The 27,722-nt window shown below is 36.2% G+C and overlaps 1 protein-coding gene across 3 annotated transcripts in view; it reads right to left on the bottom strand.

Annotated features, from left to right (window-relative positions):
• The window catches only part of LOC150086611 (uncharacterized), a 180,182-nt gene that overhangs the window by 20,479 nt on the left and 131,981 nt on the right, over positions 1-27,722 (bottom strand). For all 3 annotated transcript variants that reach the window (XM_090372621.1, XM_090372622.1, XM_090372620.1), the window contains exons 3-17: positions 22,637-22,728; positions 21,851-21,955; positions 17,305-17,447; positions 12,159-12,220; positions 11,748-11,893; positions 9,348-9,587; positions 7,080-7,442; positions 6,177-6,278; positions 5,228-5,334; positions 4,375-4,557; positions 4,124-4,183; positions 3,895-3,994; positions 2,206-2,379; positions 1,517-1,598; positions 1,262-1,394 (exon numbers count right to left, since the gene is read on the bottom strand). In XM_090372621.1, coding sequence (XP_090228747.1) covers positions 1,262-1,394; positions 1,517-1,598; positions 2,206-2,379; positions 3,895-3,994; positions 4,124-4,183; positions 4,375-4,557; positions 5,228-5,334; positions 6,177-6,278; positions 7,080-7,442; positions 9,348-9,587; positions 11,748-11,893; positions 12,159-12,220; positions 17,305-17,447; positions 21,851-21,955; positions 22,637-22,728 — 2,092 coding nt within the window. The remainder of the gene's footprint in view (positions 1-1,261; positions 1,395-1,516; positions 1,599-2,205; positions 2,380-3,894; positions 3,995-4,123; positions 4,184-4,374; positions 4,558-5,227; positions 5,335-6,176; positions 6,279-7,079; positions 7,443-9,347; positions 9,588-11,747; positions 11,894-12,158; positions 12,221-17,304; positions 17,448-21,850; positions 21,956-22,636; positions 22,729-27,722) is intronic.

Genomic DNA, 27,722 nt, shown 5'->3' with positions numbered 1-27,722 from the left:
CATGAATTTCAACAAGAATAACAAAACTTAATTTCCTTAAGTGTAATTCATGTGAAGACGTAAAATTGGATGTACAGACTAAATACACAATGGCTGTTGTCAGAATAATCCCTACTTTTCATCTTGCGAGAATACTTAAGTTTTTATTTTATTTTATTTTTTGCGTACCTTCTATTTGAGTTTGTTCATTAGGATAGAGAGAGCAACGTAGAGATTGTAATGAGAAATAATCATCCTCCAACTGCCAGCATCTGTAATGTTTATCGTTTATCTTGGACGAAGGCAGTAAATGTGCTCATATTTCTCTGTCTGTGACAGAAACACGGATTTTAATTAGCAGCATCTCGGAGAAAGTGAATAGAAGAGAAATCCAAATAGACTGAATGAATTGTGTTTGTCGCTAGGGAAAGAGAGAAGGAAGTGTAGAGAGAGAAGAGAGAGATGTTAAAGATAAACTTTAACGGTAAACTATATTATTAACTAAGAATTTAAATTTTAAAATTTCATAAAATGTTTTGAATTTTTAATTTATTTAAAAGCCCAACTATTTTTGATATTATTGCTTATTTTCATTTAAGAATTTCAAAGACACGCACAAGATTTACCACGTATTGTAAAATCTGGAAAAAGTAACATGATTATATTGAGTATTGTATTTAAATACGATTTATATAGCAATTCCAAGCATGCGGACAGCGTGCAATGCCTAGGAAAAAATTTACACAGTAACGATGACATCAGATGTGCCAATATTTATTTGAATCTTTTGTTATAGAATATACATCCTCTGAATTTGGCTGCTCAAGAAGACCCGCTATGGAATTCCATAGAAAAAAAACCAAACTGTCTTACACTGAAGAAAAAAAGGCATTTTGAAGTATGTGTACCCTTTGGATTATTGCATAATTAGACTGGTAGGACAGGGACAACCTTTGACGACTCTATTTAAAGAAGAAGTGCTGGGAAAAACCCATTCCGAGTTCCCAAATCCAAAATGAACAATAAACGATTACTGGCGACTTCTACTGATTCAGATCCAAAAGTTTGAAAGAAGACAAAATAAACACAAGAAAAGTGTCCTCTGATGAAGAAAGCAATCTTAAACTTGCCTAGAAGAGAGGAACTAAAACTGGAACTAGTTAAAGTGACTCGTTCAATCGGATCATTTTGGAACTATGGAGATCTGTAATACACATATAAAACCACTACAAAAATATTAGGCATCTCAAAGTAACATGAGAATCCAAAAATATTTACTAACCACGGTATTATTTAATGGAACCAGTCTCGATGCTATTCGGATATCGGTGTTTTGCGCTGTTAAAGTCCGATCTCGACTTTGCACTGCAACTGCCATCAATCGGGAGAGGAACTGGTACTCAAGGTCAACACCCCTGTAAGAAGACCATGGTTAAGATAATTATACATCCCGAAAATATGAATCAAAAGACTGAAATATTAATGATTATCGTGAAAGATGGATGAATTCATTGAATTCAATCCATTGAACACTTACCCTTTCCTGGTTAGAAGACGCTCGGGCAGCAACGCTGTGAGATTTCGATAGAAAATGACCACCACCCCAACAGAGCTGTTCACTGTGTAATAAATTAAGTCAAAATGAAATCTATTCCACTCATAATTCATTTATTTATTAATGTAAAAATTTTAACTTTAAATTTTAAACTTAAATTGGACTGTTCTTCCTGGAAGTTCCTTGAGGAATCCTGGACGCGTTGCGAAAAAAATCCACAAAAATTCCTTGCGTCATTAAAGAGACTAAAAAAGTCACACAAAGGGTCCAAGGATCTTCATGAAAACATGAAGAGGGGTGTGGCAGTTGATCATTATTCCACCTCCCACAAGAAACGTAATGTGACTTCTTTGGTAATTCTTATACAACCCCTATAAATGTCCCTTATACCTGTTGGCTGTCTCTTCATTTCATCGTTATTCTATGGTACACTACCATACCAAATTTTGTCCCTCTTCATCTCAAGCTGCACGAGTTACACCACGTTTTCAACGTGTGGTCTGTTCATTTTGTCGCGCAGTGTAGTTAAAATTAATAAGAAAAGGTGGACCAATTAAAAGTAAGTAATTTTATATCTTATTTTCCGACATAATATAAAATAATAATTATTATAAATGTCTTTTAAAAATTAATTAAATTTATGAAATTAGTAATAGGTATTGAATATTTACCACTTCCTCCATTCTTGGTAACCCAAGGTCCAAGGTCTACTGTAACGGAATCTGTCAACCAAGACTGATGCCCTTCTGGATGACTCTCTGTTGTCCTCTTCGCTCTTGGATGAAGTTTGATTGGAAAAGTCAATACGGAATTACCACCTGGTTGCCGATAACCAACTTCAACAGCTTTTAAAAAACAAAGAATCCATTGAGTTGATGACATATTTCACCAGATCAGTATCCCTATAAAGATTATGCAATTTAAAAAGCAGTTTTAGAGGAATAATAATGGCTGGCCATTGTTTTTTTTATAGTTTTTCATCCAGGGAACATTTTTAAGTTCTTAAACCAATGTCTTTAAGTTAAGGAAGACTCAATGAATTTAACGATGTAAAAAATAAAAATTGTCCAACGTTTATCGTCTCCGATACTATTGTCCTTTTTTTTAAATACAGTATCCCTCACTGTATTTTTAAAAGAATTAGGAACCAATTTAAGAATTCTTTATAAAAAATATTTAATCAACCTCAACTGTGATGAAAGAACTTTGGCCAGTGGTCAAACGTAAGGGTAGTAGTACTTGCGTTTGAGTTGCCCGTGCCTTGATCTCACGACTATACTTGGTCAGTATATAGTAAAAGAGGAGCTATATAGACCAGATTGACTATAATAGAATGAAAATACGCAGACTCATGGGAAAAGTATAGCTTTTCATCCAACACCTTGGATGCTGGTCTCATATCAGGTGTGGTTAAATTAAACGAGAATCGTTGCTTACCAACGCCTTACTACTGCGCATGTCAACAACATGGCGTTCTGTAGCTTGTTTTTTCCTGTACAGATCAGTTTTTGTTTTGTTGCATTCGGTTAAGTTATGATTGAACTGTGCCTCTTTAAGTTAGTGTTTTAATTTTTTGGATTCAGTGATAAACAGATGAATCCTGGTTCTTTCAGTATGATCCACGAACCTAGGATCAAGTAAGTACTCTCCAAAGTACTTCAAAGTACTCTCCAAAACTCGATCGAGGATCAAGTTTTGGAGAGTACTTTGAAGGGGATAAACATTGAAATTATTGAATTTAAAATAATAAATTATTTAAAAAATAGTTCTCGTTTCTTTTTAACCGCACCTTGTATAATAGGTATGGGGGCATAATAAAAAGCCCTGCAAGTTTACTCCAGGGTGGGGATCATCAATTTATCTTCTCTTCAATAAATCGGTAGAAATCTGAATTGAAGTTTGGGACTTTCTAGAGTATCTGATTTGGAAGGCACAGGTTGGTCAGCTTTGTGGGGCTTGTTGTTCTGATATTTGGGGGAAGAATCCTCCAATGATATGGTTTGAGGAGCGTCAGAGACTAAGGCCGTGTTGTTCGGTGTGTATTGTCTGTAAATTGTGTGGGTTCTGTGGTCGAATTTCTGTTTGATGGACGAAAAAGCCGAGATTCCTGGAGAAAAAACCATGCCACCCTCACCTGAAACCAACTAAATGAGCCACATTATCAAAAAGGCCCATAAAAACACGTAATGTCATCGACGGGACTCGAACTCAAGTCTTTTTCACCCGATGTGGGGAGGACGGTGATTGGAAGGCACAGGTTGGTCAGCTTTAATTTTTAATTCAATCTTTAATTTTTAATCTTTAATTAATTCCATGCAGCATTTTTAATACTTCAATAAGAGTAATACTTTATAACTTACCCAGAGATGATCGATGGAATATTTGATTGATTTCTTCCTCTTGGAGAAGGGTCTGGAACAAAGCCCAACTGAGGATCAACTTGTGCAACTTAATTACATGCTGAAATAAAAATAGAATTGAAAACAAATTTATCGCAAAATATTAGGACTTCAATTACTTTTAATGCGGTAAATGATGGAGTATTTTGTAATCAAATTACTTTTTATTTTTCAATAATTGGTGGCTTACCGATGGCTTGCGGATTAAATGTGAAGAATCCAGAAGAAATGACGCAATATCCAGAAATATCTATAAATCAAAAAAGTAAACAAATAAGAAAAAATATTAGAAATTCAGAAAACTTTAGGAAAATTTAATAAAAAATTCTAAAACACTTAGAAAATTTTATATCTATGGTAGAATGTCCTTATGTATAAAAAAATATCATCGAATCTCTACAATGCACGCCAACTTGCGACCAAAACAGAACAAACAAGTACCTGCCATCTCTCATCTTGATATTTTCCACTGTTCTGTATGACATTAATTTCTTCTAGGAGATCTATTACAGGCTCTCCTTCTGCGACATGAAGTTTGTTTTTCCTGGCCACAAGATATTTCTTCAACTTCATCAAAACAGTTTTGATATCCGTCAACTGGTATCCCATTCTTAGACTGTCAGCCTGGAAATGAAAAACGCAAATATTAGATAAGATACTGGCAGGCTCTTCTTTATTAAGGAAATATCTGAGTTCATCTATTTATTTAACAATGGGGTGGAGTAGAGCTCTTAGCTAAGTATCTGTTTGCCTTGCAAAAGCGGTTCATACTTTACTAAGTGCTCCGTCTATTTTAGGTCTATATTAAGATCTTTTCAGAATCTCCCTCTCTTTCCAATCCTGCAATCATTGTATTTATTGTAGAAATAAGACCTAGAATTTCTAAAACCCATATTTTGGTTTCTGAACAGAAAAACATCATGCAAATATTTCACCGTCTAAAAAATAAAAACTCAGAACCAATTTCTAGAAGGTTTAATTCGTTGATGCAAGACATCAATCGATATACCAAACATACACTATGTCATCAAAGGTATTGGGATAGCAAGAGGAAAAAAAAAAAGGGTGCAATCCCATCTTTGGAGTAATAATAATTGTTGATTATTACTCCAACTCTCAGAATTGCGCTAAATATTTTGAAACCCATTTGGACAGTTCTGAATCTTGGATATTTTCAATTAATATTAAAAATACTGTTAAGATATCTCAAAAACCTGTCTTTCTCATTACAAATTTCATGGACCCAGTTTTAAAACCTATTTTCTAGACACTCTAGCAGTATTAGTTAGCTTACCTGTCTCTTAATTGCAAGAAACGCACTGGAAAAACACCCAGAAAAATCTGGTTCTTCCCAGACAGCTCCTTTACCCTTCTTTAGACTACAGTGTCTTCTTACATCTCCTGAAAGTAAAAGTGTACATTTAAAAACAAATTATTGAACAAATATTTTGTTAAAATTAGATATTCCAGTTCTAATATGCGCTCCAGAATGAGTATTTGTGGATTCTTCACCAAAGTACCATATATTGTAACTTCTCTTTAAATGATCATGTTCAACATTTAAGATCTTTTTTAAAATTATATTTAACCACTTTATTGGTAAATATAAAAATACGGTCTCCAATATATGCAAATAAATAATTAGAATTAACAATTAGAACACCCTACCACTGTTCAAGACAGTTTGGATTGCATGCTTGCTTTAAACGACTAGAAATCCAAAGCCAATCAATATACTTTTGAAAATGTCCAAGACAACTGCTTCAGTCTTTTGAATTTTCCCATGGAATCTGTTTAACTGATCGCTATAAGTCATAAGACATCCTGGAATGGACACATTGATGGATTTCATATTGGTCGATAAAGTGGGAGATTAAAAGGTAGTGAGGAAGTTGCTTGCTAATTGATTTTTCGATTATTTCATGGACCATGCTTAATAGATCTTTAGATCTTCGTGCTTCATCTTAGTAGGAATGCTTCGACTTAGTATGAGTTCTTCGACTTATTAGAAATGCTTCGAGTTAGTATGAATTATTCGATTTAACATGAATATTATCAAAGATTTTCATTTATTACATTATTCTGTCATTCATTCAGTTATTTTAAACCCTGAACTCAACTCTTTAGCCGTTTTTCTCTTCTGAATTTTATTATAAAATTATTAATTATTATACATCGGATATATTTAAATATCATAATTATAATAAAAAGTTTAAGGACTTAGAATCCTAATCACCTCCTACCCGAGTATCCTGCAGGACAAATCTGGATGTCTTCTGTGTTGGAGGCTGCCATTGACCAGTTCACCTTCATATATTCCTCGGATGGACAAGTAGGAACATTTCCTAAATTAGAAAAGAAAAAAAAATGAAGTTTTCGCAATGCGACTTAAATAAATCATGTAATATCTAAAAACCATCATGATTTTAAGCAAAACAGATGATGAGAACTTTCTAGGGCCGGTGTGTAAGGATTGATAAGAAAATAGAGGCAGGAACGGTGGCTACAGTTTGTGTACCGTGAACACTACCGAAACATTCAAATATTCCCAGTGTGTAGTGCCCTGGTGGGTAGCACAGTTAGTAGAATCGCCATCCTCCCCATACCGGGTGGAAAAGACCTGAGTTCGAGTCCTGTGACGTGGAGAATTTTTATGGGCCTTTATCACAACGTGGTTTCCAGAAAGTTGGGTTTTTCATCCAACAAACACGCAAAATGTTCTAAGTCTGATGCGCCTGAAACCCTACGCCAATCAAACAATCAATTTTCATAGAGCTGTTGATTGTCAAGCTCAGTTAATACTGCCTCTGTAATTGAGTGGTCAGGAGCTGAAGTGCAGTAGCACACGCTCTTTGAGTAGACCGGGATTGAAGCTCGGGACTGCTAAATACTGTTGATCTACCAACCCACAGTGGACCAGTCTATCAGATCATGGTCCATTTGCCTGAACATGAATCGTTGAGGAGGCATCCATCCTGGAGTGGATTGATAATAATGGCTGCAGTTTACCTTTTTTTAATACTCGCAAAATACAACATACATAAGCGCCTTTTAGACACACTAAAACAAACCACTACTCGTAAATTTAAGAATGTGTGAAGAAAAGAAAGAAAGTGAAAGAAAAATCTATCTATTTCTACACTTACTTTCTCTATCCAGCACCGTAATGACACTGTCTTTTCTGGTTGATCCAGCGCTACTTGTTATGATGCACGTATAAGTTGCTGATGACTTGGCAAATCGAACTAAAACTCGACTTCCGGCAGGGAAAAGATCTTCAACCAATTCCGGTTCTTCTGTGGGATTGAGAATCTTCCCATTCTTCAGCCAAGTGTAACCGAAAGTACCATTCACGTCATCCTGAGACAGACAAATAATTGCCATCCTGTCACCTCGCCTGACTGAAGCTGTCATGGGCATAACCCTAGGTTTTGGCGCTGACACCACACTCACTTGTAGAGTTTTACTTTTTACTGCACCCCAATCTGATACCCGACAAGTAAAGACACCTACCGGCAAAAAAAGACACATTCTCAGAATACCAATAACAAAATAATTAAAAAACAGTAAATAAATATTATAAAAAATTATAATAAATAATTAAAAATGAAAACTTTTCATGTACTCAGTACACCGTTCTAAAAGTTTCTGAAAAGAGTCAGCGAAGGCTTCCAAAGTGACGGTGTTCTTCAACATCCTGAGTTCTCTTTCCTTTGAAGACATCTTGGGAAGGAGGAAGAAGTCCGCTGGTGCTAGACCGGACTAGTAAGGTGGTTGTACAAGGTCATCTGTTCACAACAAGTGCGAAATGGGTGGGGGCATAGTCCTGCAACCAGAACCAGCTGCCTTTTTCTCAAAATTGCGACCTCATCCGGGTAATGCACTTCAATAATCTTTGAAGAACATGTACATAGAAGGGACTCTTTCCTCTTCAGCTACAAATTCCTTGTGAATCACGCCCCGTTTGTAGAATACGCTGCCCTACTATTAATATCCGGACACCCCTCCATGGATGGAGAAACAGGTCCTATGCATGCAACACGTCAAAGTATAAATACGCACACTGGGCTTCTAACAGAGAATTGCAAAAGTGGGCATGCAAAGTGACACATTCAACAGAATTACCTGACCAACTCAACAGATTGATCAACTCAACGAATGCTAGACGCCGATTAACATGGTGTAAGGAACGCGAATCCTGGACTGTAGAACAGTGGAAAACAGCCCCATGGATAGACGAATCGAGGTTCACACTCTACCAGTCTGATGGCCGTTCATGGGTGTGGCGAATGCCAGAGGAACAGTTCCTTCCTGATTGTATTCTACCAACCATGTAGTTTGGTGGAGGCTGTGTCATGGTATGTGGCTCCTTTCATGGTTTGGCTTGGGCCCATTAGTCATTATCGACAAAACCATGAATGCTGTGCAATAGGAGGACATCCTGTATCAGCAGGATAACGCGCCATGCCATACTGTCGTAACAGAGTGGTTTGAGGATGAGGACATGGGTATGGAAAAGTTGAATTGGCCAGCTCAGAGTTCTGGTCTGAACCCTATTGAGCATCTTTGGGATGTATTGGATCGTCGGGTACGTGCACCTCGAGATCGCCCAAAGAACAAGGCCGAACTGATGGCTGCGTTAAAGGCCGAGTGGAGGAAAATATCACCTGACATTTATAAAAAGCTGGTTGAGAGTATGCCGCGAAGATTGAAGGCCATCATAAGAGCAAAAGGTTTCAGCACAAAATATTAAATGACACAATAAAAGCTCTTTTTTGTCTAAAAGCAGGGTCCAGATATTAATGGTATGGCAGTGTATAATGATCAGCATCATCTTGATCCTGGACTTCTGTAAACGAAACTTTTTGGGCCTTGTTGATGATTTCGAACTCCACTGCATGCTCTGGGTCGTTTTGACACATCCAACACTCATCTTCAGTGAAAATACAGTGAGGAAATTATTATTGTCTTCACAAGATTGGATATAGTCTTCGCATGATGGCTCTCTTCTTTGCTTCTGCTCATCCATGAGGCTATGTGGCAAAAATTTTGCACAGACCTTTCCTTTCTCTTAAATCTTCATGCAGAATTAGACGAATCATCTCCTTATTCATATCCAACTCATCAGCCATCATTCTGAGGGTCAAATTTCCCAATTTCACAACTCTGTCCTCATTTTGAGAGGCTGGGTATTCATCCTTCTTCCACCTACCAACATAAAAAAATTAAATTTCATAAACTGCACATCCATACAATTTTTTTCACGTTATTTTTTAAGACATTAAGCTACAAAAATAACCTATTCTGCAATTTATTAATACCCTCTTCTCAGAAGTTTTTGACCAACCATCTTATGCGTAATTCTAATAGATGGCGCTACTATCTAACTGTAATCCATTAGCAAGCACACTTACCACCATCCAATAGATAGGTCCTGTCAAATCCCAGCAAAGCAGTGTATTGCTCTTTGGAATTTTTCGGTACTACAGTTGTCCACATTCCTCTAAGAGAAGACAAAACATTAACTGGCATTCCATCTTTAAACCATTCAACGTGTAAAGAGCTCGAACCTTGTATTATACAGGCTACAGTGAGTTCCGTGCCTTCCACCACAGGCATCCTCTCAGATGCTTCCACACTTACCACATTCAGACCTGAAAGACAGATAAGATTTACATACATAGATGGCTACCCTAATTCTCTTCTGTCATTCATATTCAATAATAAAAACTTTCTCGAAGCTCAAAATAGCATTACTCGAAGAGAAAATAGCTGTAACTTAACTTTTGAACAGCAGTGTAGTAATAGTCTAACAAGAGAGAATTCTTCTCGTATTAGCATATTTGTTTACCCAATTATAAAAACTTTTTAAAGTTATTTCAAGTTATTTTTTTTAATGTAACATGACTAAATCCAAAATTAAAATTTTTATCTTTCCATTTCATAGAAAATTCTTTATTTTATCGAAAAAGCAAAAATGTTATAAAGAAATACACGAGCAGCCATAATGTCTTGGCAAATTTCCAAACAGCCACAGCGCCCTCTGCCACACACCAAAAATATAGCAAATCAGAAATATTAATTAAAATAGTAAACGCCCTCTACCAAACGTTAACAAAATCAGATGCTGAATTAAAAATATGAAAATTATACATAAAAAAGCTTTTGCTTCCGAATTAAGAGAATACAGATTTGCAATACTTTAATTCGCTACCACAAAGACTGCGCTTTTTTCTATTTTTCCCCCCTTTTAAATGTTCATAAAGTTTTTTCAAAACATAATAAAAAAGGTAGAAATGTTTAAATTCATTTTTTTTAAAACTGGGACACGAAAGGAATGGTGTGGTTAGAAAAATGTCGTTAGCTAAAAAAATTAACACAAGCGATGGAAAGTTTTCTAAGCCATGAATGCATAATTTATATACATTGTATATAAAGTGTTAATAATTAAAAGCTTAAACAAATTTACTTGTTTACTCATCCTTCATAAATAAACAAACAAACTCAAAATGCCTTTTTATTTTCCGGCTAACAGCACTCGGTAAGGACAAACAGGAGATTCAAACGACTTCCTTTGGCTTGTTATACAACAAATGGTATTCTTTGAACATTTTCCAATAAATATTTTCTATTTTTCAGGGAGAAAAATTAATACTTTATAAAACGTTTTTTAAAACATTTATAAAAACACAAAAATTGTGTAATTTATTTTTTCTTCTTCTTAGGATTTAATTCCTTTATTACAACCATTCTTGCCCTCGTGGGCAGCACAGTAGGAAGGATCGCCGTCCTCCCCACACCGGGTGGAAAAGACTTGAGTTCGAAGGAATTTTTATGAGTTTCTTTCACAACGTGATTGAATTAGTCGGTCTCATACGAGGGTAACATGGTTTTTTTCTCCAGAAAATTTTGGATTTTCGTCCAGCAAACAGAAAATTGACCTCAGAACACACGCAATTTACAGACAATATACACCGAACAACGCGCCCTTAGTCGTCGATACTACTAAAACCCGATAACAACAATCATGGTTCTCCTCAACCTAACATCGAAAAATCTTTTTCTCATTCTCTTTTATCCCCCAGGGGCTCACATCTGGTGAGTATGGGCTTGGCACACCCAGGGTCCTGAGCTGGATATCATCATTCTTCTCTTTCCTGGTGATTCCCTTCTACTTTTGTCTCTCTCTTTCTCTCAGGGTAACTAGGGATTTTTTTTTTTTTTTTTGGCTGGTGCAGCATAAGCCTCAGGCTTCCTTGCACCACATAGCTAATAATAATAATAATAATAATACCTTCCCCTCTGTTCACCAGTCATCTTCTATTCATAGCTGCTCTCACACCCTCTATCCACGTTCTTCTTGGTCTTCCACTCCTTTTTCTGCACTATGGCATCCATTCCATGGCTCCTCTGGGTAGTTGTCGTCCTTCATTCCCTTCACCTGTCCAAACCATTCCAATCTTTTTTACTTTTCTCTGTTAGGTTTTTTAGCATTGAAAGAATATTTTATGACCAATGGGGAGCTGGCCCATTGCAACAACCCACAACCTGGGGGACGAGGGTATGTTTTTTCTTCTGGCCTCTAGCTACAAATCTTTCTGGCTTGGGAGGCCCTATCGGTAGAAAGCTACCACCAACATAGCTCTGTAGATCATTGAGACACCCAAGCCCCACCATTACGACAAAGTAAAGATACAATCGGTAATTTGTTTACAAAATATAAATTTAATGAATCTCATTTTTCACACAAAACTTACTGATGTGAAAAACAGATCCTTTTAGAAGTAATTAATCATATTTATATGAAGTCTAACCTGGTTCAAGCTCCAAACTGAGGTAATGAGGGTCCAATATAAAGCTACCTACTTCTCCTCTTTTGACAATCTCCTCCATGAAGGATTTCACGACATCTTTTTCTCCCTTGTTACTGAAGAAGTGGAATTTCAAGAGCCAGTCGTGTCTGTTCATGGAAGTTTATATAAATTAAATGGAAGTTCATGGAAGTTTACATAATATAAATGATTATAAATGCAATAAAAATGTGGTATATGAATTAAAAATCATGCTCAACTAATCAAGTTAGAAAGATCAAATAAAGCAGGTTGTTTTATTTCGTTTGAGAAATTAATCCTTCTTATTTTAATTATTCTAAATTATTTTAAAGATAACGGTAATAAAATTTGCAATATTAGAAAAAAACATTTAAAAAACTGATGTTTACTTACTTGATTTCAATTATGGTTAGATTATCCACAACATCCAACTTTAACTGGATAATCGTAGAAAACTGAATGGGAAAAACAGAAAAGTGGAAAATTATTCAAGTTTAATGAAGAAATGCCAGACTTGTTTACTCATAACTACAATATTAATCAAAATGGTTTCCGAAATTCAAGTTAATATAATATCACAGAAACTAAGAAGTCTTTTATAAGATTTTGGTTTTAGAACTAGTGATAGTAAGGTCGAAGAATTACACCTCTCTCTCTCTCTCTCTCTCTCTCTCTCTCTCTCTACAGATCAATGATATTAATCAGCGCCTTCTGATAATTTCTCATGTCGCTGTAAACGATTTCCGAAAAGTGAAACCCAATAAATGGAGAAACAATGTTTCTGCTCGGACCACTGACCGTGACCTTTTGAACTGTTGTCATTGTGTGATAAAGCACCCTTTTGATTTCTTTTTTATTAAGCAGCAGCAATTCCTCCAAGATTAGTGGACCGAAAATGAGTTATAGGAACACATGTTACAAGGATCAGCGGCCTGAAATATTAGCTGTTTTCAGCAGTCTGCTGTGTTGAAGGAATAAACTCGAAGCCGAGTTCTGATTCCTAGCTGTTCGGTTTATCACGTCTTAGTTCACTCAAGTAAGCTATCTGAAAAGGGGAAAGGCTGAAAAAACAAAATAAAAACATGTAGTCGTAGGGAAAACTTTCTCCTTGAACTTCCCCCTTCAAACATGATGACTAAATCGATCATCTTTTTCTTTTTTTTTTTTGGAAACGTGTAGGTCTATTTCGACCTTCTTTTTTTACAAACACATCCTTTTTCTCTGATAGGATTTGATATCTTAAATTTATGAAGAAAGACAGGGAAAAAATCGATGGAATATTGTCTCCCCTTTGAACTGTAAAAATGATTGTTAAGCAATGAGCGAATATGATCTTTCACATCATCACATTACAAACTCGTATCGTGTTAAGGAAATCGAACACGCTTCGAATAGTATAGTCATTATTTCTGTGTCCATCTTAACTGTAAGGACAGCTGTCTCAATCATGTTGTAAGTAATGTATCAAGCAAAGAACGTTTTTCTTCAGGGGTTTGATGGAGGAATCCATTTTTATTGAATTCTTCAAATCTCTTTCGTCCAGTGGGTGCAGAATTCATTGACAAACGGGATGCTGTCCAAAGACGTGGGGGAGAGAGAAGAAAACACCGGAGCCAATACAATAAAAAGTTTGTCTTTATGAGTTTTCAATTTGGTATTGCTGGAAGGAATTGCTGAATTTCTATCAGTTTTTTTTTTTCAATCACACAGATTGGTTGAAACATCAATGCGCAAGTTAGATTACACAAAAAACATCATTATTCTTATCTGAATAAACTACAGTACAATATCTAATAAATAAACATATGCATCTTTCCGTTTTAAGTAGTATGTGGTAATACCATTCTCAAACACTTATCACAAGAGTTTCAAAAGCTTCTCTGTTTATCTTTAAACTTTAAGGAACCTTAAGGATAAACGAAATAAATAAATCTGTAGACACAACACCCATTATTCTTTACATGACGTGCCAAAAACTTTTTGGAGCAGGTACACAAAAAACATACCCAACTCTTTAAGTCATATATCATACACACTTTCTTAATGCACGGCACATCAGTCCTTGAAAATAGAGAAGAGTTGGTTTTTTTCTTTCTGTTTTTCAATGCACGGAAAACACGCAATAAATCGGGATAGGCGCTTTACTCATTTTTCGATAAGGCACGTTTAAACCATGATATATGTCAAGAGGAGTTTTTCTTATGACTTGAGATCATGCAATCCAATGGGAAACATGAAGAGAAATATGTGGTAAGGTTCCTTTATCCAGTATATTTTCGTTGAAATACTTTAAATTTTATTTCGAATATTGCAAATGTACTCCGAACTATGCAAGTTTTTTAAAACACTTCAGACCTGCCAATTCTTAAAATTCCCCTTCTTCTCCCCATTGATATTGTTCCAGTAGAGAGAAGATACATAAATCCATGTTCCAATAAAACCAATACTAACTGCAGAAATTTGTATTCACCCAGAAATGATAGAAAGTTGAAACAAACACCATGTATTGCACTATTTTTAACATAGTCACAAGACAAAATGATACATCTTTGCCACCTCTCAATATACTTCGGCAGCCCAGTTTTGTAGAAGTCCTCTGAATGTTCTTCAGACCACGACTTGGCAGCAGAAATCACCTAATCCTCAGCAGCAAGGTGGGAAGGGGGAGTATAAGCAGGATGCGGCAATATTTCAGTTTTTCCTGGCACATCGACAACACTTCATGTGCATATTGTACCTTTTCCTTCTTCTGGTAAGGAGTCAGAAGTCTGGGAACCCATCTAGCAGACACTTTACTCATATGCAACTGTTGATGGATGATGTTTTCCACAGACCCTACACTAATTTGGAGTTCTGCAGCTAGTTCTATGAGGCTAATACGGCGATCTTCCAGGATTAATTCCTCAATTTTTGCAACACTCTCTTCTGGTACATTGCCGGGCGTCCTCGGATTTCTTCATCATGCACTGAGGTTCTTCCACATTTGAACTGTTTATACCAATGTGCAAACACTGTAATCTGGGCAGTCTTTTCCATAAACAGGGACCATTTCTTCATGGATTGTTTCGGGTGTTTTCCCTTGCACAAAGAGGAACCGAATCACTGATCTGTATTCCACTTTACCCGTTGGGACACTTCACTTAGTGCTACAAAGAAAAAAAAATAAATTCTCAGATCGAAACCAAAATTTTCATCAATTTTGCTTCATATTAAACTTGATGAAATGAATTTAGCTGAAAATCTTCAAAACCAATTAAAATAGATTGTAGCAATGATCAAAATACCATTATTAATATATAAATCATAAAAGTTTCTATATACAGTATTTAAAATTTGATATTTAACAAAATATTATTTTTAAAAAGAAACCACGTTATTTACAGGTTAAATTTGTTTTAACATTTTCAATTTTGTTGTTTTTGTATATCAACTTTCATCAATAAGAGAGAAACCCTCCTCCCCCAAGATGAAACAGCAGTACTATATTATCCCTCGTGTAAGATATACTTTTATCTCAACCAAATATGAGGGTTCTATACCACCCTATTTATTTCATGGCATAAAATAATGGAGTTCGTCCCAAGTTCTGGATGCTAGAAACCTTCATCCGTCACAACTGTCTTGACCATGAGTGAGCTTTAATTCATGAAGATTCATCGTTTTCGCGTGTGTTATCGCCATGTCAGCTATAATGCCCCTACGTCGGCAAGAACCTTTTTCGAACAGGTCACTACGATGAACGCTAACGAAAAGTTCTCCACTCTCTCTAGATATCCGATGACCAAGACAAACTGAAGAAAGCCATTTCTCTCAACGATGTCTTAATCGAGATGCCACTAGTGATGTAGTGCCCTTGCAGGACACAAGAGAGAGAGAAGCTTGAAGCAGAGAAACGTTCAGAGATGGTTAGCAAGTGATAGATGAGTGAAATGGCTCTTTTGGTCCAAAAACATGTCTCTTAAAGACGACATTGCGCTTGCTCCTAGTAGTCGAAAACAGTGGTAAAAAAATTGCATTCCTAAATCATTTATAATTTTATGGGATTTGTAAAATCCAATAATTTATATTTATATATAAAAAACACAGAATTATTCATTGATCAATAATGTTAAAATTAATTCTTTTACTATCAGATTATTCAATGCTCTCCCTTAGCACAGTGGATATAATCATCGTCCTCCCCTCACACCTAGTGAAAGAGGCTAGAGGTTGAGTCCCATCAATGACGCAAGGAATTTTTATGGACCTTCGTCACAACGTGGCTGAGTTAGTCGGCCTCAAGCGAGGCTGCATGGTTTTTCTCCCTGAAAATCGGGTTTTTCATCCAATCTAAGATAATCGGCTAGCATGACGCCATCTGTCCCGGTAAAGTGACCACGATATCTTTCTATTGTTGCTCGCGTTCCTGCCTTGTTCACAGGTGGTGAGACTGAGTTCAAATCCCACCAGAACGAGAATAAATTTTATGGGCTTTTCTTTTTACACATGACCCATTCAGTCGGTCACCGGAGAGGGTTCCCTAAAAGACGTAATTTCCAGTCGTAGTACAATGAGGCCTCACAGCCTTAGTTGCTATGGCGTAAAAACAAACGAACAAGTCTAGTTAGTGGTAATATTTCTACTCTCTGGAACGTTAGCTTACTTTCAAGGGTGGATTCAAGTCATCTAACTACAAAGAGTTAACCAGACATTGCACTATGTAAAATAAAGAACAATAATCAAATGAATGTTATAATTATGTCAGTATTATAATTGGCGAATTTTATTTTACTGGTATTTTATCTTCATATTATTAATACTATCAAAAAGAAGCGTTTAACATGGTTTGGACATATACAACGGATACAAGTAACCAGATATCCAAAGGCTATCCTGGAATGGATACCCACAGGAAGAAGCAGAAGAGGAAGATCTATGAGGACATGGATGGATGAAGCCACCACTGAGTCCGCTTAGGAAGTTCTGCCAAGGTTAGCACAGTTCTGTTGTTATAAGAGCGTAGTCTCAGATAAGAACTACACAGTTTACAAGCATTTCTGTATTTGAAAGCTTGAGAAGACCTTGGACATTTAATATACTGAAACAAAAAGAGAAGAGGTTAACCTTAATAAAGAAAGGTTAAAAAATAACTTAAACGGGTTAATTAATACCCCTTTAGATTCATTAAAAAACTGTCAGTATCTTCGACAACCAAAGGTGTGGCCGAGTTAACCGGTCTCAGGAGAGGGCAGCATAATTTTTACTCCTAGAAAGTTGGATTTTTTTTTCTTATCAAACAGCAAATCGACCACAGAACACATGCAATTTATAGAAATTATACACGGAACAATATGGTCCAAGTTGCTGATGATCTTAAAAGGGGTAAACCCTACAACTTCGTGAGATAATTCTCTCGTACCTGCATCTTACCAAAGCTAACTTCCCTGCGAAATCTGATAAATGATTTAAAATTAGATTGTCAGTTAAACGATAAACACAACAACCAAGGTGCAGCGCAATGGATTAAATAAATTGGCGTTTTCTTGAAAAGATCACTTACCGTCTTTTCAAAATCCTTTTTAAAACGATCAATCTCTTTGTGCCTTAAGTGGCTTGTGTTGGTAGAAAGATTCAGCGACATATTGTGAGTACTTGAAGGTATTCCTGCTTTCATCTTGACACCAACCACATACCTGGTCCTAGCTGAAAGAAAACGAAATTTCTAGTATCTTTACTATCTTTGGAATCTAAAAATATCTTTATTGTATGTTTAGAGGTAAACCTGACACTGCTTTAGTTTTCTATCTGTTGCCAAGGTGCAGATAATCCTCCAGTGGAGAAAGAAAAAAGGATCGTTGAGTTATCTATAATACCCAAGCTTGGAATTTTCCTATTGACAAAATATTTCCTTCTATTGTACTGCAATTCAACTTTGAACTTTTCAATCAAAACAACTATTGAGAAACTTCCATTCACTGACAAAGAAAGCATCTCAAAGGGTTTTTATTGCTTTCTTAAGTGAAACTTTTCGAACGCGTCAGATTTTTATTTTACTCCCTTTCTTATATATAAGAATACATAGGGGAGAAAGAGAGAGAGAGAGAGAGAGAGAGAGAGAGAGAGAGAGAGAGAGAGAGAAGGAACTTATTTGATCTACATGATCTGTTGACAGTTTATAAACAAGAAAAAGTAAGTGGGTTAGAGATATAAATGAAGAATTTTTCATAAATATAACCAAGAACTAGATTTTGTTGGTAGTATCGATCGAATGCTTGGAGTAAATAAGAGAGAAATGTTCAAAAGGTCAGTTTAATTGGCCAGACATACACTGAGTTGGTTTTTCATTAGCAACAACCACCTTTTCCTCGTGAGGCCACTTTTTGCTCACCCGAAATAAAGCCTGTATCTGCTTGGCATGGACACCACAAGATTTTTCAGGGTGTCCTTAGTGATGCTAACCAAGAGTTGAACAATGTGCCCAGTAATACCCGCACGTTGTCAGGTGGTCATAGCATCAAACGTTCTTTTCTACTAAGTTCCAAACATGCACTGGGTTCAGATCGAGTCAGCTGGGCGGCCATGAGAGGGTGGAGAATTCATTACAATATTCCTGAAAACAGTTAGCCATCTGCTGGACCTTGTGGCATGGTGCGTTATCTTGTTGATAGCTTCCAGTGTTATCTGGGTACAATGCCATCATGAAGGGTGTAATTGTTTGGTGACCATAGAAAGGAAGACGTATCCATCGAGCTATGATTAACGGTGATCAGAGGACCAGAGACATGCCATAAAAACAGTCCCCAAACCATATCACTGTCACTTCCAGCTTGCTGAACACCAAATATGCATCCAGGTGCCATTGCCTCATGTTGCTTTCTCCAAATGCGGATGGCTCAACAGCATGATAGATTTGGAAACGGGATTCATCAGACAAGGCAAGAGATTTCCACATTTGGTGCTACAGTGTTGGCTCTGACGTGCCTGTGAAAGTGACAGTGATCGCAGAATCGGGCGAAACCCCTGGTCTCAAGACAAGTAACACTAGGTCTAAGTGGACATTGGTTTTGCTGTTCTATAGTTTGTACTGGGTGGTTAGATAGGCCACTGTGCTGCATAGCTGCTGTGTTACTAAACGAGATACACGACGCTCACCATGGGGACATTGGCCACACGTGGATATTCGCTGTTGTCGAGATGCTGGCACCTGCGTGTCTTGTTCCCACAGTCATTCGACGTTCGAAGTCCAAAAGGTCTCAATGTCGACTCATTTTCCCTCGCAGACACGCAAAACTGATCGTCACTGCACGAACTGCAATCTTATATCAGTCGTTCCGACTTTGAGCCTTCACCAACGTCACAGTCCATTCCTACACAAGAGGGTGTTGCATATGCAAAGCCAACTCAGCGTACTCCTTCGTTATCTGAAATTAAACTGCGGTTGGAGTCATCTGAAAAGAGATAGATCACCGATTACAGTCTGTGTTCGATAGAGCTGGGTTTCTTGAGAGGTCCACCTTTCTTGAACAAGGGAGGTAAGGGTTCAAGAGAGATGGGAATGCGTTCCACGCTACCCTTTTTTAATTTTATTTCAACATATGTTACATTTTTCGAAATACATGGCTTCAAGAGGTTCACGCCACACTTTTACCCTACCATCGGTGCCAAAAAAAAAGTGTAAATAGAGACTCATCAGACCACATGATCTTTTCCACTGTTCCACAGTCCAGTCTTGGCGTTCCAGTCGCACCATTCAAGTCGACCAGAAAGAAATGGCTTTCGTACAGTTACACGACTACCAAATCCAAGATTCTTCGACTTTCGCCCCAGAAATTGGAAATACAGTACGTTTAATTACCTCCTGACTCCAATTTCAGAAGGTTTCTATTATTTTTGGCCAGTAAGTGTAGTAGAATTTTGTTAACTGAGTGTCGAAATTATCGCCCGAGCGATTACAAATTCATTTCAACTCCCAAGGAACTGCAGGTTGAAATAAGCAGACTGAGCTCTTACAATCTTGTTATGCAACCACTGAAATTGCTTTCGTAATCCTAAAAGTCAATATTACTTGATGCAGATCTTTATAAATGAGGTACGTCACGTAAACGCGGCTACCTTACTATTAAATGGATGTGAACTTTAGCGTAAGCAGTTAGGTAACTGTGGAGGTTAAGAAAAGGTGACACAGGATTACCTGTGCTTGCATAACATAGAAGAATTAATTAAGGAGATTAAAGCTCCCACAGTAAAGAGATAGAACGAAATCAGCTGGTTGCAGTTGCACAGCTTTGCGAACATTATATCTGCTATGATCTCGTGACATCTATTTCCTTTGGTGATGGTCTTTCTGATGAGGAAATAGTATAGGACGAATACAATGTTTCGATATTCTCCATATCCGGGGTCCTCGTGGGTAGCACAGTCGGTAGAATCCCACCAGGTGGAAAAGAGCACAGTTCGAGTCCCGTTAATGAAGTGAGGAATTTTTATGGGCCTTTTTCACAACGTGGCCGAGTTAATCGGTCTCAGGATAGTCCTACAACAACAACCATATTTTGGATGGTAATGATTAAATCTGCCTGATAAGATTCAAAACGGTACTCATTTTCTGTCAACAAAACTAGAACATTTGCTACAATGCAGTCTTTCATGCGAAACGTGCTCAAGTGGACTGGTGACTTGTTCAGAACGGATAATTAACCTTCCCACGAGCATCAAACTATTTCCTCTCTTGCCAACAAAAAGGGTTTTCGTTGTGATTTGTTACAAGATGACATTCGTGTTGTCTCCCTCTGACACGCATTTGTTTAACTTCTTCTCTGCCTCCTGATTTAAACAGGTGGGCCCGAAGTCTTTCCTGTGCAAGAATTTCATTAATACTGTTCGCGCAAGGATTAGCTTCTAACTGTAAATGGCATTAATAGTATTGTTATAGTATTAGTGACCGGGCAGATGCATGCCATTGAATTTGGGACGAACTTAATGAAGTCTGACAGCTAAACCAGCTGCTTAAATTAGCGTGGAGAGTTTTTGTTGATGGTATTTGCATCGACATGTTAAATTCATGACATTCTCTATTGCATTATAGGACCTCCATCAGTCCGATCTGGTGTTGTTCCTCATTCTCTATTGATTGTTTTATCTTTTTTTCTCCTCTTTCAGTCAAGTAAACTCTTGACTAGTTCTTTCTTCATTTCCTCATATTCCTCACGAGCATTTTCCTTCTTCCAAAACAATAGAGTCATAATAAATAATAAATTTCATTTTTTTTTGAAAATTAGAACTTTTCTGCTTTTACCTTCTGATTCATTTCTTCCTTTGCTGCTTTTACCTTCATCAGCGTGAATCAGGAGCCCCCATTTCACGAAAACACAGTAGGTGTTCCTAATAAAGTGGCCTCTCAGTGTATATATATATATATATATATAAATAAATTTCATTTGTTTAAATAATCACAGAAAACAGTTTAACGAAGTGTAGTAACTGACTTTAATAGTTACTAAAGTCTACTCAAAATGCATTTTATATGACGTCACTAAGATAATTATTTTATTTTGTCGATAAAGTTATTTATATTTTATTTTAAAATGAAATTTTTACAAGAAAAGATCCTGATTGGGCAATTCATATAAGCTCCTCCCTTCTTTCCCAAAATGTAATTAAACCAATTGACTATTTAGATTTTAAATTCAAAAAACGGTACTTCAAAATTTTAAAATCTTATTAAATTAAGCTACATATTTTAAAATGTGAAAGACTTGCCACAATTTTATTTATTTTTTATTTAATACCTATGGTTTGTGCACAGGAAACACTTGGCGGATTGATACAACACCTTGCTGGTGCAGTGATATGGTTTCAAACAGCAACTTCCGGAAATGGACCAATAATTGTTAAATCAAAGTTCAATAATAATAATAAAATAATAAAAGGTGTATGAATAAATCTATATTTATTAATTAATATATTAAAAAAATAAGTAGTAAATTTGAAAAACAAACTTAAATTTCATTATTCATATCTTTCTTAATAAATATTTCTAAAACAACCTCGTCAGCCTGTGTTTCTTTTCTCTAAACGCAAAAACACACACAAAAAGCCATATTCACCTTTGTCAGCACATTCTTTTTGGTCTTCCGAAACATCATAAGATCCATGGTTTACAGCAACGGATTGCGAACACGGTTTCGAACATTCTCCCCCTGTACACTCTCCTAAAATATAGGAAGTCATTTTTACTACAAAATCTACAGATTACTTGGAATATTTATAGTGACAAGACTGCAGTTTAACCATTATATAAGTCAAAGCTTGTTGTTTGAAAGTAACCCTAAACCTTTTTTCCTTGTGAAATATTACTGGTCGTATATATTTTTTATTAAAAAAAAAAATCCAGAATTTCTAATGGTTAACGACATCTTGCATTATATATTTTGCAGTCCAGCATTTTTTATCAGCCTTTTCATAAAATATAAAGCAAACTCACAAAGAACATCGCTAGTGCTGCCATCTATAAAAAAAAAACTATGGCCATAATAATAAATAAATTTCTAGGGATCAGTAAATTATTTAATAGAATAAAAGACTATAACTTTTAAAATATTTGTTCGCTATTCTCATAACTTCCTCTTTAGAAGTTTAATAATAATAATACATTAAAAACACTGCTTTATTTCTTTTCAGAAATTTCTAACACCTTAACTATTTTAAATACTTAGACGTGTATGGAGGATGTTGTTATAATAGGATAAGATAAAAGAAATTAAATAGAAACACTGAGCTGGAGAATCTGGTCGTAAATGGCCGACTGTCCTACATCCATTTAGCAGCAAACAAGATTTGGTGAGTCTGGGGAGGGAAACAAAAAAAAACAAAAAAAAAACAAAGGTAATTACCGACACTAGGATTATCCTTTTTCGTTTCGCATCGAGCTCCATCAAATCCCGGTGGACATTCGCACGTGCGGGCTGTTGATCCGATGTAATGCCTAAAGAAAAGAGAAGACAGATACGATCAGTTACTCTTCTACGCACAGTTCTGTTTTAATTTGAGAATTATACGAGGAAAACTACCCCTGTTGAATTGAGTTCGCTAAGCCTAGTTGGTTATGCAAAAATACACATGCTGAAATGTGTTATCACGTCTACTGCATTAAACAAATAAGAACTCGGTTGGATTATTCTAGGAGATAAATAGGAGTTTTCAGTGGAAGTTTAACAAAATACACCGGAAACGAAGGCACAAAGCGACATCTAGAATTCCCATCATGCTTACTTCTTCCTGTCACGCTTATTTCAAAGATTCCTTAATTTACATGGCTAGTTTCTTGTAGGAGTTTTGTAGGTGGGTGGCGGGGGGGACGATCCCTGTGCGTGTTATCTAATATTGATCCACATACATACACGTAGACATCCGGGGATCCGTACCAGAATAGTGGCAAAGCGAAACATAAAAGGCTACCACACTTTTTCAGTGGAATATTGGAACAGTTTTTTTTTTTTTTTTAAATTCTCGATGGGTATGTGACACACACACGTTACAGCGTGCACGTTACCATAGCAACAGAGGGAGTGCTGAGGAACAAGGAAAATTTAATTTAAGAGTAGGACGGTGAGTGGAATTTCAAGGATCTATACTGCAGAGGTTGGGATTCTAAGTACTGATAATAGGAGGCAGACCCTGCCTGTGACTTTTAATGCCGCCCAGATTTGGTCCTGGAAAGTTGAGACACTTTTCTTTTGATCGGAAGTCGGATGGGCTGCAGTGGATTGAATTTCGTGTTCTTTGTGTGGGACAATCTTATTTATTGAGAAGAGTGCGCACGTTTCTGTTGACAGCAGATGGATCCATCGCAGCCTTTTTTATTTGCAGCTCTGTCCCCTTCACATTTTTTTTTTCTCATCTTTGCACCATCTGTCTATATCACTTCATATCTCTCTCTCTGTATTTTATCATAACTTCGTATAAATTTCCAGCCTAAAAATTCTCTGTTATAATAAAAATCAAAAATCGCAACAGATGTAATCTAAAATGTATAAAATTATCATAATACGTGCAACTCATGTTTTTCTTGAAATATGAACCTTAAAAAGACCTGGAAGTCAATGTGGGTGAAATTATTGACTTGATTTTAATAATAATAAAAAAAAAGAAAAAAAAACCCTTTTATTGTGACTGCTTATTAAGCTAAAATGTTTATAAAGATACAATAGTCTTATAAATATTAGTTAACGAAATAATTTTCATAATTATAGCTAAAATTAATTTTTATTATTTATTTTTTAAATTAAAATGATGAATTAAAGGTTATCGGACACACAGAAATCTTATTAGTATTAGCAGTGGGAACTGATGCCAAGAGCAACCTTGAACAGCATCAGCAATTATAAATTTGAAAAATAAAACTATATCTCATTTAATGCGCTAAATGTTTCTATATAAAAGACTTTAAAATTTAAATAAACATTTCTTTTGTTAATATTTTAAGATATTTCTTTAATTTAAAGATAGTAAATAGAAATATATACTAGACACCTTTTTTATTTAGTAAGAGTGAAATGGGCTGAAAAGGAAACATTTAACAAAAGCATGGATGGCAATAATTAATCACTTTGATCCGATGTAACGATAATTAATATTTATCTATTATTCAGGTAATTAATAGTTATTTATTAATTATTACAAATATATATAAATTGCAAGCAAAAGATCGATTTTGGTAATCAATTTGTAAGACGTTAATCAAAGAAAATGTCATCGGTTTTAACACCCCCCCCCCTAATACTTCTGCTAAGTAGTGCACACAAAATTACAAGCATGGGTTACGTTTTTTTTCTATTATTATTATAGATTTAATACAGAAATCATTAGTGCAATCTTAAATGATGATTTGTGGCAAGTGTGATGATAAATGATTGGAAAAGAACAGAAAATGGGTTAATGTTTTGTTACAAATATTCAATAAACTTCCGCGCATAAAATTAGGTCATAACAACATCTATTCTTAAGTAATATTCATTAATTACTTCTTTCAAACACTTTTCATCAGTACGATTGATGATAGAGCGAATATGAAATCAATGGAGCACGTGACATCACATTTAGAGATGATCGAAACTAACCAATAATCTCCATTAAGGAAAACCAGTACACGCTGCATAAATGCAAGAAAATCTCATCAAGATTTCCTCCATAATCTGAATAACAACCATCGTAGAATCATTAAGCTGAAATCTTCCCTCCCCTTTCCCTCTCCTCCCCAAACCTAAAAACACGTGCGTAGTTATTATCTCGAAGGGCAACCATAAATCATTTTGTTTCAGTTTCATCGAGGTAAACTGTTGTTACTATGGTTATGCATTTGTCCATTTCTAGCTGGTAGGCAAATGCGCAATTTCAGTTTCATCGAGGTAAACTGTTGTTACCATGGTTACACATTTGTCCATTTCTAGCTAGTAGGCAAATGTGCAATTTCAGTTTCATTAAGGTAACCTGCTGTCACCATGGATACGGATTTGTCCATTTCTAGTTTGTAGGCTAATTAGTAATTTTTTCAATTTCATCAATGCAAATTGTTGTTACCATGGGTACAGATTTGTCCATTTCTAGCTCCAAATGCGTAATTTCAGTTTCATAAATGTAAATTGTTGTTACCATGGATACGGATTTGTCCATTTCTAGCTAGTAGGGTACTGTGTATTTTCAGTTTCACCAAGGCAAACTGTTGTTAAACCATGGTTACGGATTTGTCAATTTCTAGCCGTTAGGCAAATACACAATATCAATTTCATTAAGGTAAACTGTTGTTACCATGGGTACGGATTTGTCCATTTCTAGCTAGTAGGCTAATGTGTATTTTCAGTTTCATCAAGGCAAACTGTTGTTACCATGGTTACGGATTTGTCCATTTCTAGCCGTTAGGCAAATGCACAATATCAATTTTATGAAGGTAAACTGTTGTTACCATGTGTATGGATTTGTCCATTTTTAACTGGTACGCTGATAAGTAATTGTTTTGGTTTCTTCAACGTAAAGTGCTATTACTACGAGTGGAAATTTGTCCATTTGTAGCCGGTAGGCAAATGCACAATATCAGTTTCATTAAGGTAACTGCTGTTACCATGGGTACGTATTCTAGCTAGGCAAATGCATAATTTCAGTTTCATTAATGTAAATTGTTATTAATAACCATGGATACGGATTTATCGATTTCGAGCTATTAGACAAATGCGTAATTTCAGTTTCATCAAGGTACACTGTTGTTGCCATGATGAGACATTTGTCCATTTTTAACTGGTAGGCTAATACTGAATTGTTTTGGTTTCTTTTGTGTAAACTGTTGTTACCACGAGTACGGATTTTCCCAAATCGAGATTGGTAGACAAACGGGTAATTTCAGTTTCATTAAGACTAGCTGTTGTTACCATGGATATGGATTTGTCCATTTTTAACTGGTAGGCTAATGCGTACTTGTTTTGGTTTCTTCAACGTAAACTGTTGTTACCACGAGTAGGCATTTGTCTATTTATAGCCGGTAGGCAAATATACAGTTTCAGTTTCATCGAGGTAAACTGTTATTACCATGGTTACGCATTTGTCATTTTTAACTGGTAGACAAACGGGCAATTTCAGGTTCATTAAATATTGTTACCATGGATACGGATTTGTCCATTTCTAGCTAGTAGGTTAATGGGTAACTGTTTCTTTTAATAGAAAATTAATTGTAAAAAATGTAACGCAGTAATTTAATGCGTATTTTTATAAATAGAAGTGTTTAACCAGTACCATTTAAGAGAAGAGGAGATTTTTGTTTTTTTTTTTAAATAGCGGCGCTATTTAGATATTATTTGAAGGCAACACCACGCTTCAACGTACATAGTAGCAGTGTGAACATTCCTTGTATGTGTCTGTTTGGATGCCTTCCGCAACATTATTGTAGGGATGGAGCGGAAGCGGCAATACCTTTGATCAAATAAGTGCTGCAGCGAGACAAATTATCCTCGCCGATCACGGACGAGCTAGGAGCTCCGATGAAGAAGGCGACATTGAGTCACACAACCGAGACGCGTGCCTGAACTACAAATTGCGATTCTCAAGACGATGCATCAGGTCTCTAGGCAACCTGTTTAACCATCCCAGTGCGAGAAACTGACTTCTACACCCTCGGTCCGCGAAGCGGTACTTTTATCATCATTCACTCTGCACTGAGGACGAGAACGTGGCCAGAGTTAACAAAGGTTGCCATCGATGGCTTAAGAGAATATTTCGACCTCAAGGAATTCAAAGTTTTCTAATTGAGTTTTCTACTACTGTCCATTCTCCCATTCAATGTGGCTACATTAATTTTAATGTCAATAAGCGTGTTTGACCTACGAACTGTAGGTAGTCCTACCAACCGAAGTTACTGATAATTGATTATCTTCGTAAGTTGGTCAACTCCTTCGTATAATGTTGTATTAAGGTTAATCTCAAAATTACCAGGTTCATTTTAAAAGGTAGACCGTTAAGGGAATTAATTTAAATTCTACGCATTTCTCTTTAGGCTAAATTCAATTAAATGTAGCACCTTCGAGAACTCAGAAAGTGTGTTGGTGTAAGTTTTTTGTGTTTCGCGATAAATGTGGCAAGGAATAAGGAACTGTGTGTTCACAAAAGAAGCGCTATTATAACTCTGTATAAAGAAAGCTATTCCACTGGAAGTATTGGCAAAAAACTAAGTGTTTCATTTAAAGGAGTACAAACTACCATTGGACGATCAAAGAGACTGGAGGTTAAGGGACACACCGCGATCAGAACGACCACAGGTAACAACGGAAGCAAAAGATAAGACCAAAGCACTGATTTCTAAAAGCAATGGACGGCTTACTGCACCTAAAATCCGAGCTCAGCTCAATAGCAACAAAGAAACTCCAGGGTCCAAATCCAGTGTAAAACTTCGTCAAGCAGGAATTCATGGTCGTGTAGCGGTCCGAAAACCCGTAT

Source organism: Mastigoproctus giganteus, chromosome 4 (assembly GCF_048544385.1).
Source record: "Mastigoproctus giganteus isolate SK-2022 chromosome 4, ASM4854438v1, whole genome shotgun sequence".
Taxonomy (NCBI): Eukaryota; Metazoa; Arthropoda; class Arachnida; order Uropygi; family Thelyphonidae; genus Mastigoproctus; species Mastigoproctus giganteus.
Note: the sequence above shows the minus strand (reverse complement) of the source record. Positions and strands in the feature narration are given on the sequence as shown.